General features: G+C 34.0%; 3 protein-coding genes across 3 annotated transcripts; all 3 read left to right on the forward strand.

The window, feature by feature from the left end:
• Window positions 1–279: 279 nt before the first annotated feature.
• On the forward strand, window positions 280–1,764 carry LOC126859389 (uncharacterized). Its single transcript, XM_050610670.1, has 4 exons — window positions 280–761; window positions 967–1,203; window positions 1,271–1,359; window positions 1,450–1,764. Exons 1-4 carry the CDS (start codon window positions 680–682, stop codon window positions 1,663–1,665), a joined length of 624 nt encoding a protein of 207 aa, XP_050466627.1. The 5' UTR covers window positions 280–679; the 3' UTR covers window positions 1,666–1,764.
• Window positions 1,765–4,898: 3,134 nt separating this feature from the next.
• Window positions 4,899–6,430, forward strand: LOC126859386 (protein lethal(3)malignant blood neoplasm 1). Its single transcript, XM_050610666.1, has 5 exons — window positions 4,899–4,968; window positions 5,039–5,171; window positions 5,306–5,437; window positions 5,525–5,728; window positions 5,814–6,430. Exons 1-5 carry the CDS (start codon window positions 4,954–4,956, stop codon window positions 6,176–6,178), a joined length of 849 nt encoding a protein of 282 aa, XP_050466623.1. The 5' UTR covers window positions 4,899–4,953; the 3' UTR covers window positions 6,179–6,430.
• A 1,966-nt stretch (window positions 6,431–8,396) lies between these two features.
• LOC126859388 (uncharacterized) lies at window positions 8,397–11,949 on the forward strand. The gene is made up of 2 exons (XM_050610669.1): window positions 8,397–8,899; window positions 10,993–11,949. Exons 1-2 carry the CDS (start codon window positions 8,575–8,577, stop codon window positions 11,334–11,336), a joined length of 669 nt encoding a protein of 222 aa, XP_050466626.1. The 5' UTR covers window positions 8,397–8,574; the 3' UTR covers window positions 11,337–11,949.
• The last annotated feature ends 1,235 nt before the right edge of the window (window positions 11,950–13,184 follow it).

Below are 13,184 nucleotides of genomic sequence, written 5' to 3' on the forward strand. Positions count from 1 at the left end.
TAATAAAAATTACATTTGCTGTAAGAAATAAAGAAAAAGATTTATCAATGCGTCTATGCGCTCATATTATACATAATAATTATAATTATTATAATTATAATATATAAATAAAAAAAATTATAATAATTATATAATTATAAAGTATACTTTTTAAAAATATATTTCCTTAAAACCAATTAAAGGTTGACGCAAGAAAATACTATAATTTTAAAATACAATAGCAAAATTTACGACAATTATATGGAAAGTACGATCTTTAGTAAAATCTTACCCATAGATTATTAAGAACGATATGTTTACCGGCGAGCGGTTACTGTAGCGAATCACTAACTAAGTATATCCATATTTCTTCTGATGTAAACAGCGTTCTCTAGGAAACGGGACCCAGTTTTCCCGACCTAGTGGGGTACTTGAAGAACAAAAAAGGTAAAATATCTCTGCTGCGCTTCGTAGCACAGTGTATTACCACGCAGTCTGCGTAGTAAGCGAATACGAGAACAACGCGTTTTATTGAGCGAATCGAAGGAAGGATTATTGAAATATTTTGAAAATTGTAAAAATCGTCAAAAAGTTGTTTAATATTGCATGTTACCAAAATGTTTGTTTAATTAATATAAGCAAAACGATAGTATCTTGTTTTGGTAATGGTATTATAAATTAATAATATAGTATAATATAGATGTATGATAATCGTGAAAGTGATGTGAGTGAGAATCGTGCATCGTATTTAAGATTAACAAGACAATATATTTCAATACAAAGTAAGTTGTCAAATTATTATAGAACTATAATTGTTGAATTATGTGTTTTTTCGTATAAATATTTATTAAGAAAAAAAAAATGGAATTATTATTTTTCTTTAAAAAACTTGTACGCAGTTATATTTGTTGATAAATTTGATAAAACTTTAATTAAAAATAAAATTATCTTTTTTGAAAGAGATACGCATAATATCCGTTATTTCAGAGTCAGCACAAATCCCTTCTGAATTCGATAACATGGTTTGGACAAAATTGTTCATTTACAATATTATTATTTGGCTGATAACATCGTCAAAACTGTTAATTCGGGCCGAGGAAAAGCTAAATAGCACACGAATGGATTTTAATGAAACACAAACTTTAAAAATTCTCCCGGGAATTAAATTCTCGTTGACGAATAATAAAATCATGTTTCACGTGAAAATTCAAGATTTACTACAAGGTATTTGCGATACTCTATCTTTTCTTGCATCAGAAAAGTATGTAGAGTGTATATTTTTCTCTTTTAGAAACGGAAGTGCAGAGTCGAAAAAAACAAGAAGAAAATCCTTTGAAGAGAATCGGATACATGATGATGATGGCGCCGTTTGTTATGCAGGTTTCTCATTTGTTATCTTTTAATATTCCCTGCTAGAAAAATGATAAAATCTGTGATGATATAACAATAATCTAATACTTCTTTTTTCAGATGTTTTCGTTCCCAGGTGCCGTAGCGTCTATCAAAATGTCACTTTTAAGGAGTATCATGGTGGCGCAATTAGCAATCGCAATAATGATCTACAATTTGATCAAAAGTACGGAAAGTACTTCGGAAGTAGTTGTAATCCATCAGAAGCATCATCAACATTATTTTCATGGTTCCAATTATCCCAAAGACGACGAAGACGAATGGTTCGGTAAATGAAGTACGATTAATGTGCAATAATAAAAACAGAATGCATTTTCTCATAATAAGACTGACCAGTTGTGGCTTTCGCCTTTCCAAAGTGACACATTCAAACGTATGAAGGACATCTGTGATATAGAGATCGTCTCGTAACAAAAGAAAATTATAATTAATTAATTTATTATGTTATTTATATATACATATGTTTATACAATATATATAAATTATATATATATTTATTTTGTATATTGATACATATATTCTATTATTTATTATTCATCTCAAAAATATAATTGAAAAGAAATATACAGTGATATCTTGCCGTTTGCATGTTCACCATTTTAGCTCATATTAAACAGAGTACTGGACGGTAGGTAAAAACGATATCAAGGTGCCGGCTGACCTACTTCGAGCCTCGCATAACGGCATTTTGGTCCAGATTCTTGCAGATGTGCAAACGTATCCATTCAAGTTTCCCATTTCTCTCTCGGTAAATTCGACATCGAAATCGAAATTAGAATTCCGCCGAACTTCCTGTAAAAACATACATCTTTTCCTCTCAAAATCTTTCTTCTCAGCTACATCAATAGTTAATAAATTTAATATATATAGAGATAATATATTCATGATATTCAATTTTTGATATTGCTCAAAACACTTTAAAATATATAATCAATAATTAATTTGTACACTAAAGTGACAATTTGCACTGCAAAATATAATTCAATCTCAAATTCGTAAATATTCAAAAACGTTTTTATAGTGATTATACACTACAAAAATTTTATGGTGAGTGTACAAAAGAATTTATGAAAATAAAAACTTTGATTCAAGACGAATCTTTACTTCTCTTCATTAATTAATTAATTAATTAATGAATTTTAATTTTAATTTTATATTTCAAAAAAACTAAGAGCTTTACATAATGTCAAAAAAATGCATGTATCTCTAAATATATTAAATATAATAATTTAATTTATTAATTTTTGACGTTGCCGATGCGTCTAATTTCTCCTTAAACAAAACTCTGACGCACTAATACGAGGAATAAACACGTTAATTACAGCGTGTATCGAAAGTTCCGTCAATAGCGAATTGAATTCGAAACTTTGATATTCGCGAGGCGTAAACGTGCCAGAAACCCACCTTCCGCGAAGTATCGTTAGTATGCTACGATGATTGTCACTCCTAAATTGACACTTCACCATACAAATCAGATCGGTATGCCGTTTTCTAAAGTACAGAATGCAGGATGCACGAGGCATACTTACGCAGCAACTGAGAATTAAGCGTTTGCTTATCACGAAACGCTCGGATCGGGTAAACAAGGCGTTACAATACTACGTGAGGGTATTTGGATCCTTTGATTCTCCATCGATTCGATATTCCACGAACGAATTTCTCTTTTTTTTTTTTCAACTTGTTCCAGACTGCCACGGAAAAGTCGAACGGGCGAATATATTAGACCAATGTTTTTCGAGACATTTCACTCGATACAAATCTTGAATTTTGTGATTAAAGTCCTCCCCTCTTTTTCTCTTAATATTCATCAAATATAGATTCTGAGATTTCAATGAGAATAAAAATTTCTTCTCGCTTCTTCGCATGTACACACACATCGACTTATAGTTAGATGTAATATTTGACTCTTTCTATATGTCTGATTATATTGCTGATTTTAATTGCGATGTCGGAGCTTCATCTCCGAAATTGTAGTTCATGATTGAAAAGATATAACGGTGCCACTTTCGATGATTGTACGATTTCTAATTTTAACATCGTCGCACATGTATGTATATTCCGTGTATTATATACTCAGGAACAAATTTTTAAAATACAATTTCCAAATCGACTATTAATATTGACGTGAATCCTGCGTAAATGGCCCTGACTTTCATTCCATAAAATACTGTTCCATTTACGTATAGACGTTCAAAAACGAGAGAAAGATTCTCTCCAATAATAAAATCTCCCAAATTTTATCATCGACTTGTTCATACATATATGTCAGATTTTGTTCGATTTGTTTCAATCAGATCCACTTAACTGTAACAAGTTTTTATGCATAAAGCATAGCATTTAAAATTGCAGTTCTGCTAACATTATACCCAGCAACGTGTCCCATTGGTTGACCTATGCGCATTGAACGTGCATTAATTTATTCTAATCTTGCATCGTCTGCACAGCATTCCTATAAGAATAGTGTTTCGCTCTTTAACAAGATACGGCTATTGATCTGGCAAAATGTAAAAATCGCTAAATGTAAGAAAATAAAACAAAAGGTCATTTAATAAATATGAGCTTATCGCGATGTAATTATCTTTTCACGCTATACTTGTTAATAGCCATTATAAAAAAATGTTATCCAATCTTCATAGCATCTGCATCAACAGCAATTTTAATTAATTCCACGCATTAAATGAATTTAATATATATACATCACAAATACATAGATATACAGTAGTTAACAAAATTTAAATAAATAAATTTATATATTTGGAAATCTCTTCAGTCTTGTTTTATCGATAGATATTAATATTATAATCAATTTATCATAATATTAAATCCTGTAACTTTAAAGCAAACGTCTTGGTATTAATAAAAGTAAATAAAAAAAATTACGTTAAATAAAAAAATAACGGAAAATGGTACGCCTAATAACTTCTTGATTTATCGATAGATATTAATATTATAATCAATTTATCATAATATTAAATCCTGTAACTTTAAAGCATAAGTCTTGATATTAATAAAAGTAAATAAAAAAAATTACGTTAAATAAAAAAATAACGAAAAATGCCTAATAACTTCTATAAAGATACAGCCTTACAGCTAATGACTTATACAAAGAATCTAGATAAATATTAACAGCTTTTCTTGCATATTTGTGTCACTCATAACTCTCTATTGGAACGTCGTCGATGGTCCAATACTGTGTTATAAACAGCAATATAAAGTTTTATAATACTGAGCGAATTGCCATTCGCAATGACGATACGATTCGCGACGACTTACGACCGTTAATGATTCTCGTGTAATTATTCAGCTAGGTACGCGGATCATGTGAAAGCACCTGTCCGCCGAGAAAAACGTTAAAGACCTTCCGATTTTTCTATCTTGTCGACTCCTCTTCTCGAGTCACCTCTTCTCCCACGATTCGCGCGTCATCGAATCGTTTCATAGATAATCCACGGAGGAGACGAGAATGTTTTTCTTGTTTATTACATCACCACTGCACACTCGAAGGATTCGTTCGTTCCATCATTCAGTCACGCGAATTCGAAGCCGCAGGGATCTCTCCGTGGGATGTCGTCCTTCGTGGTGAGCATGCAAGATTAGAGACGGAAAATACACGTTTGCACATCTAAAGCAGACGCGATTTTCATTGCAGAGAACTGCACGGTGCACTCTTCTGTGCTTACTGTGTTACCTAATCGCGCAACATCGCGTTCTTGCAGATGATAATAATCCTTATCAATTCTCCTTCAACATCGTCGATTTTCAGCATAGATACGAGGAGAAAGGTATATTGAGTAAAAAGAAGTGTTAGGAAACAAAATTCTTATTATTACAAAAAAAAAAAAAATTATTAAGCAATCCTCATCAAGAAATGCGGTTAAAATAATGCGTGTGACATTTCTGTTTATTTTCCATCAAGATGCCGAGGGACTTATTAACGGAGAATATGGCTTCATTACGGCAGATGGTGTTTACCACGAGACTGGATATGCCACGGATAAAAGTGGTGATTTTATTATCACCAGGCAGAGAAATCGGAAGATAACGAGTTGTGAGTTTTAAATCTGTAAATCGAAAGTTTTCATGTGCCTCTCTCAGTTACCCAAAATTTCTGAATATCTTTGTCTACTTTAATAAGTGAAGGACGCGCAGGAAATATTCAAAGATAGACCGGAAGCAGCGAAGAAATTGGTAGAAGCTGTGATAAAGGCTTGCGGCGGCTGTAAGATCCCAACGGACGATCATCCGAAACCTGCAAAGACAACGCAATCGCCGTTGCAGAAAGAAATGGACCCGATATTCAAGCAAATGATAAAGACACTGGCGGAAAATGTAAAACATGGTAAAGATCAAAACACGATTCTATTAATATCGAATAAAAATACCAAGAGCGCACATTAATTTTATGTTTTCCAAAAACATTTCAGACGAGGAGAAACAGCCAGCGAAAGAGATCGTCAAAAGCATGATGCGAGCTGCCAAGAAGTTATTATCCGAAGAAGATAAACCGAATGAAATCATAAATGATCGAGTGTTGGAAAATATGGCGAATGATCTGTACTATCGATTCAATTACACAATAATGACGCACGGCCATCACGAGGACGGTTATCGAAGCGGGAAAAAAGACGGTAGCTATCAGTCGCGAGATGAAAACGGTATCGACACGCAGGTGAAATATGTGTCGAATGAATTCGGGCATCAACCCAACATTACATTTATCACGCAGGCGAATGCAACCGACGAAAAGCCCGCTTTCAAAGGATATTTGTTTCGTTGGTATTGGCCATAAGCTTCATATAATGGATTTTGTTCTAACGAAGAAATTTATATTACAAAAAGTACTAACATTTTTTTAAATAATATCGAGCTACGTCTAAGAATTCGTAAAATTTTAGAAAGAAAAATAATATCTTTAGAGACAAAAAATAATATATTACACATTTACAATAACTAAGAAAAAATATATATGTATAATTCATTATAATATATAAACATTATTATATATATAAATTAATAGTAAAAATAATTAATTATTTTCTAATAATTTTCTGGATATGGCTCTTTATAACATTAACTTGTTGCAAAAATGTTTGACTCAGATTAAGTTTTGTTAAAAATTGAAAATAAATGAAACTATAATAAAATATTTTATTAAATTCAAGCAGTGTTTTCAGCATTTGCTTGAAACTTTCGATGCGTCCTGTAAAATAAATTACACATGGATGGTCCTTCCCTTAATTTCTAACATAAATCTTCTAACAGGAATAAAAACGGTGTGAAATCATAAAAATGTAACCAGATCGGTAAAAAAGCGGTCGAGCTAAAATATATCCATACAATATTTATATAAAGTAATAATATCATTTATACAAAAGGGACGAATATCTGCTACTTGCATCGACCAGATGTTTCGGAGATTTATTATTACTAGAATGACTTGAAATTCATCTTTGTGTGGTTAGCAAATTTAGTTATAGCGATTTAGCTGTCACGTAAATAACACGAGAAATAACGGTTGCGATAATAAAATTTACACTACGCGTTGGCATTTCTGTTCTATCGAATTTATTCCTTGGTTTACACGATTGTCCCCTTTTTCTCAAAGTGCGTATGCAGAGATATTGAATATATTTCTGAAAAAAAAAGAAAAATTTTAAAACAAACATACGATAAATGTTTGCGTGACAAGACCTTTACATTTTACACGAGCCATATATTTCGTTTTATTATGTGACAGGTTTTATACACAATATCACGTACGCACGATTTATCATAAGCCATGATCGCGCGTTACAACGACCATTACATCTCGTAATCGAGGATTAAAGCGACGCGAGCAAAATACGTAAAGGGTGAATAATATAATCATACAGTGAAAGGTAAGACAAAAATTCTCAAAGATACATAATTCACGAAACAGCCAGCCAACATGTTTCACGGTTAATTAACGGCACAAAAGCCATTGAAAAACGTTGTGACAGTCGAGCTGTCAAACGCGCGCGCGTGACTACGAAGTTCTGAATTTCTAAAAAGCGGTACGCCCATTCGCATCGAATCAATGATATTTCAATAAAAGGTTGAAATAAATTTAAAAAAAATAACGTACATTTTGTACTCGCAATAATCGAATGTGACAAATCAAACAAAATAAATTCCATGAAAATAGAAATATAATGCGAATGTTCACAGAAACGTTCGGAGATATATCGAATATATGCATTTTGCGATTCTTTTTTCGAAAGTAACGATTTCACTGCGATTTGATACTTCTTTGTCCTTAAAACAACGATAAAAGTGGCCGGAATTGGGTTGTATTAGCATGCGCCGTCGTTCAAGTGGAATTTCTGTCTTCGATCCACGTACAGTATGTCGAGTACACGTGCCAAGTCACTCGTAGACTACTTTAAAAATCGCTGTCACAATTAGGATTGCGAGCAATTGTTCAATCTTAAAAAATTTATTTCTTAAAAAAAAAAAAAATGAAAAAAATACATCATAAATTGTCTAAGATTTCGATTTGTCGAAATCGACTTTACTCGATGATTAATGAAAAAAATGTCATATACATTTATCTTGATCATTCCCATCTTTCCATTAAAAATCAACAAAAATGTACGAATATTCAAAGATGCAAATTAAAAAAAAAAAAAAGTACAACTATTGAAGAGAAATGTGGAACATCGCCAAATAATTATGTAGAGGAATATTGAGAATGAAAGTTGCCGTGACTGCGTTGCCGCTGCATAAATCATTTGCGAAGCCATGTCGTATTAGTGACATTTACGGCGGCGATATTCGACTCCATCAAATTCCTTGCCATTCACAACGCGGACCCACGATAAGGCCCGGAGTCCCTCCAGGATGACGACTTACATTTCGTCGTGACGTCCACAAAAGTCCACCACGGTGGAGGGGTGGTCCGCTAGACTCGCGCGAAACCAAACCCACTATTGGCGGAAGTTGGGATGGAAGGGACACCAGTCTCATATATGTTCGACCACGCACGCTCCATAACCACTTCGAGACTGTAATACGCGGTCCAAGGCCACGGTGGACGGTCAAGATCGAAAAAAAAGAAAAAAAAACGGAAGGGTGACGGTCAGTCATCGGGAATTTTCGGGGTGATAACGGTGCGCTTAGATCTTGGTGAAAAGCGAACAAACTCGGTGGAAAAAAAAAAAAACCATGAGAATATTCGCGTCAATCGTTTTTATCCTTGGACTTGCTCTGTATGTTCATTGCGAGACGACGGAGGAAGGCAATCAAGAAGAGGATGGCGTCGGCCTTCTCGATTGTATGCTCGCAAGCAACACCGGAAGTTGTCTCAGATCGAGACTGTCTCGTGACTTGGATCAAATCGAATTGGAAGTTACCGGAAAGAAGAGTGAACCGCCGATGAGCACGGTGGTCGCACAGGCTGGCAATATCATCGCGGAGATCGTTGATGATCTACAAGAGAACGGCGCCGAAGGAATTATCGAAGAAGATGATGCTGAAGACGAAAATGCGGGTAAGGAATCAGAAATGGAACAACAAAATTATTACATCAATGAGAAATGAAATAATTTCATTTTTATCGACATATTTATTCCGTTATTTTTCTTCTAATATATTAATTATGTATGCGTCTAATTTCAAACTTTCTTATTTTTCTTATCATTGCTTAAATAATATACTATTACTATAATATTATTATCTATTATTTTAAAATTATATAATTTTAAAATTTATTTTTATTTTAAAATTATATAATTTTAAAATGATAATTAAATTGTCATAAATCGAGATCGGCGACTTTGCGATTCTAATTGATGAGCACGAAAACGCGTGTCATCTGTGTGCTTGTCTCCTTTCATACTTTTAGAGAAGCACCGTTGAACAAGACTGGTTAGCTTTTATTCGTCTCGTAGTCGCCTTCTTTATTGAAGATGTAACACAGGAAGTTAATTCATCTAGGAGCACTGAAAATTACTGTGCCGATTTTCATCTCCATTATGTATTTTTTTTCTAGTCTTTTCTCTAAATGCCATTATAACCGACTTGTCATACGACTTTAAGTAAAACGAGAGAAAGCGGATGTGAGAATTGAAATAATTTTAGTGTAAGCTTCATCTATATGATAATTAGCTTTTTCTGCAAATTTTCATTTACTACCACGATTAATAGAATATTAATTGACGCATCATAAAAATGTTATACAAACTCTAATACAACAATAAGTCCTGCTAATTAAAAGTATCGTAATTCAAGTAAAAAATAATGTCGAGCGGGATGAAAATACCATGCTATGGCAAACGATTCCGATAAGAAGGGAAGTGCTATCGATAATCGTAAATGAGATCCATGAATGTGAATGAACGTTCAATTGCACATCGTATTTTATATCGTGCAACAAAGCAAATCGTCTTGACAAGGGAAGTGAGTTTTGCGGATCCGAGACGCAGGTATCGCGACAGTAAAGGTGAACGAACCACGTCCCGTGTGTTTTCCATAACGTTAACGTCGACTGGGCGCGATCGCGTGCGTAAACGCAAAAATTAGAGTTGACGCCGGGGAGACAAGGTGAGCCACAAGTTAACGCGTGATCGGTCCCACCGTGTCTGGGTCAACAGTGAGATGTTTTAAACGTTTTGCACGCGACTGTGCACGCGTGCGCGTGCCGCTGATTTTGTAATGCAGTTTATTCTAATCTAATGCTATACAACACTTAGGCAAATCGACAGTAACGGTACCGATCGCATTCATATTATCTTAGCTATTTTTTTCCAGCAAAAGTCAACAGAAGGCAAATCTTACGAGACGAAAAAATGAATATCTAGTATGAAATTTTTATTTACCAAATAGACGCAATGTCACGATTGTATTAAAATCTCTCTTTCTCTCTTTCGATCCCTCTCTTTATCTTTCTAACTAGAGATATTAATTACTTGTCTATCAAAAAAATCTCGATTAGTCAAATGGACGATAACGGTACCACAAAACATTATCTTTGTTATCTTTTGGAGCGTACAAAAAGTTGTACGGTACTTTAGAGCAAATTGTTGACGACAAATTGAGTAATTTGACGAGGACATTACGCTAATTCGCTGCGATTCATATCGGTTTAATATTTTGTCGACGAGCAAAAATGGAACGGAATATTGACAATTATTAACAATTATTAACATTTCGCGAATTGTCCTTTGGCCTTTGCATATAAAAAAAAAAGAGAAAGATATTTTTGATAATGCGACAAAATTCGGCCACGAAAGAGATCTGCCAGACTCTTCTCAAGAAAGTTGTACCGGTTGCGGACGATTGCCGTGGCCCGAAAGTCAGACGAAATCTACTACAGGTTTGTGGGTCAACAGACATGGAGACTACGTCTTCATGGACACATGTTTTTGCCAAATTGCTTCTCTCGTCAAGTTTTGATTAAGTCCATATTATAAATTTAAAATAAAGCAATCATTGTCTAAGATTCCAAGATAGCATATCTTAAAAAGAATCTTACTCTTCATATTCGCTTTCAATTCAGTTTCAATTATCTTTCTCACGCACAATCTTGCGTTGCAGATAAGATTTGACAAGATACTATAACAGAGCATTTGTATAATTTTCTAGAAGAGGCGCGCAAGAAGAAATTCGGCAAGAAGAAGAAGAAGCATCTGCAAAAACTCCTGGCACTTGCAATGTTGATAAAAGCGAAGATCGGCCTGCTGCTGCAGCTCATCAGCACGCACTTCCAGCTCAAGTTCTTCGTCATCGCCGTCGTATCATTGATACTGAACGCCGCTAGGTTCTGGATAGAGATCAAGAAAAATCACCCCTCCAAGGTTATCTACTACGAACACGCACAACATCAGCATCACTACGATCATGATGATCATGAACACGGTTATTGGGGAAGATCATCGAATGAGACACCTCAAGAGCTCGCTTATCGTGCTTATGTGCCCACGGAATGATATTAGAATTGCACAAATCTGACCGAAGAGACAAGAGATTTTGCGCTAGAAAGATCAAAGAAGAATCGAAAAATGACGCAATCTCATTGTAAAACAATTACAGTCACAGTCTTTATTTTAGAAAAGATTCTAGAAAATTTTCAGTCTGGAAATATTTAAGACACCATGCGCATTGAGCGATATTTATTTATTTTTTGTATTCTATACATTTATTTATTTATTTAATTTATTGCATCGAAGCCAATGTTATCCGATCGTTTTGAGTTTATTTAATAACAAATGATCGCAGATTTTTATCTGAATTGTAATTATCACATATAAAAAGAATATTCGATTCCTAATCGCCTTAGGTTATACCAAAGTTACTTACGAGTACCTGTTCTATTACGCCACGCAAAGATTTTTTTAGGATCAGCTATTGTAATTAAAAGAACATACTATTACTCGTATCGTGACTTAGCAAATACGATTAAATCTAAGTTTAACATTTTCTGTGTGTGAATATTTACGTAAGATAATAATAAAATGTTAAAAATGCTATGCAGCTCAAAGAGAGAATCTTTCTTTATAAGACAATAATAATTTACAGTAGCAGAATCAAATAATTTCTACAGAAGCGTGTGTATGTACTAAAATTTTTGATAATAAACTATACGAGTATATGATTTCTTTTCTGTGTTTTTAAAATACGATTACAAATGCTATGGCAACGAAGGAAAATGAAAAATTGTCACGTCACTATAAAGAGAAACTTTTGGCGGTTCCGATACACGAATCGTACGACCTTCTTCAGACGCACCGGTGGACCATCCTAAAATCTTTGTATTCCTCGTCAGAGCACGGCGGGCAATGCGATTGGAATCCTTATGAAGCGGTAATACTTTCAGGGTGTTCACCTTGCTACTGATCGATTCAACGATAGATAGACGAGATTTTTGCGGCGATTGCGTCGCATTGATGCACCATCGGAAAATAAAATTTTTTAATAGAAAGCTTGAATTTGACATTTCGTCTTTGAATTTATAGAAAACAATATTATGTAAAAGACATATAAAATTAGAAGTAAAAAAATGCGCACATAAATTTAATTATTAAAAGGAATCACAGAAGGAGAGAGAAGAAATTACATGTAAGTATATGGCTTACTGGCTATCTTATTTATAATAAATTAACATTATTGGACAACGTTTAAATCTTCAGACTCAAGACATTGTATGTCTTTTCTATATGAATTTCTTTTATATAGTATGATGTAGATTAATGAAAACACACGTGTGACAACACGTTTCTTTTATATAAAAATCCTGTCACTACCAAAAATCAAACGTTATTCATTGTCTCTATTGTCAATATTGGCCGAAAACAGGTGCGATTTCGTAATCGTTGGATACACATCACCATGGAAGCCATTACGTATTCACATCCCGAAGAAATGCTACTCGCGACGTGACCTTAACAGAGATAAGGCCCAGTCGGGACTGCCCTCGAATTTCGACGGCCGAATTCGCCCGACACACCATCTTCGAAGCTTCAATTGGAACAAAGCCAATAGCGGAATGGGATCAATGTGTCGGATAAAATAAATAACTACGGCATAAAGAATAAATTCATGAGATGCGCGAGATTTGAGAGTTACGTGAAAATTTGAAGCGTTTCGGTGTCTTCCAGCACATTTATTTTCAACGCATGTAATTTATATCTGGCCTTCGAGAGTGTCTTTTTGGAGTCCTCATAGACAATTCAATGTATTTTATTCTTTTCGAAAATAAAATCCTTTTTCAGCAGAAGGACTCGTCAGTCTGCTTAATGTTTCGATAGATTATCAATTGTCGTTATTTAATGTATCGT

Source organism: Cataglyphis hispanica, chromosome 3 (genome assembly GCF_021464435.1).
Source record: "Cataglyphis hispanica isolate Lineage 1 chromosome 3, ULB_Chis1_1.0, whole genome shotgun sequence".
NCBI classification, from domain to species: Eukaryota; Metazoa; Arthropoda; class Insecta; order Hymenoptera; family Formicidae; genus Cataglyphis; species Cataglyphis hispanica.

Bases quoted from the DNA above. Each gene is read 5' to 3' on its own strand.
- LOC126859388 (XM_050610669.1), top strand. From the start codon at position 8,575: ATGAGAATATTCGCGTCAATCGTTTTTATCCTTGGACTTGCTCTGTAT. The intron at 8,900-10,992 runs GTAAGGAATCAG...ATAATTTTCTAG, and splicing joins TGCTGAAGACGAAAATGCGG to AAGAGGCGCGCAAGAAGAAA.
- LOC126859389 (XM_050610670.1), top strand. From the start codon at position 680: ATGTATGATAATCGTGAAAGTGATGTGAGTGAGAATCGTGCATCGTAT. The intron at 762-966 runs GTAAGTTGTCAA...CCGTTATTTCAG, and splicing joins ACAATATATTTCAATACAAA to AGTCAGCACAAATCCCTTCT. The intron at 1,204-1,270 runs GTATTTGCGATA...TTTCTCTTTTAG, and splicing joins AATTCAAGATTTACTACAAG to AAACGGAAGTGCAGAGTCGA.
- LOC126859386 (XM_050610666.1), top strand. The intron at 5,172-5,305 runs GTATATTGAGTA...TTTTCCATCAAG, and splicing joins GCATAGATACGAGGAGAAAG to ATGCCGAGGGACTTATTAAC. The intron at 5,438-5,524 runs GTGAGTTTTAAA...TACTTTAATAAG, and splicing joins AAATCGGAAGATAACGAGTT to TGAAGGACGCGCAGGAAATA.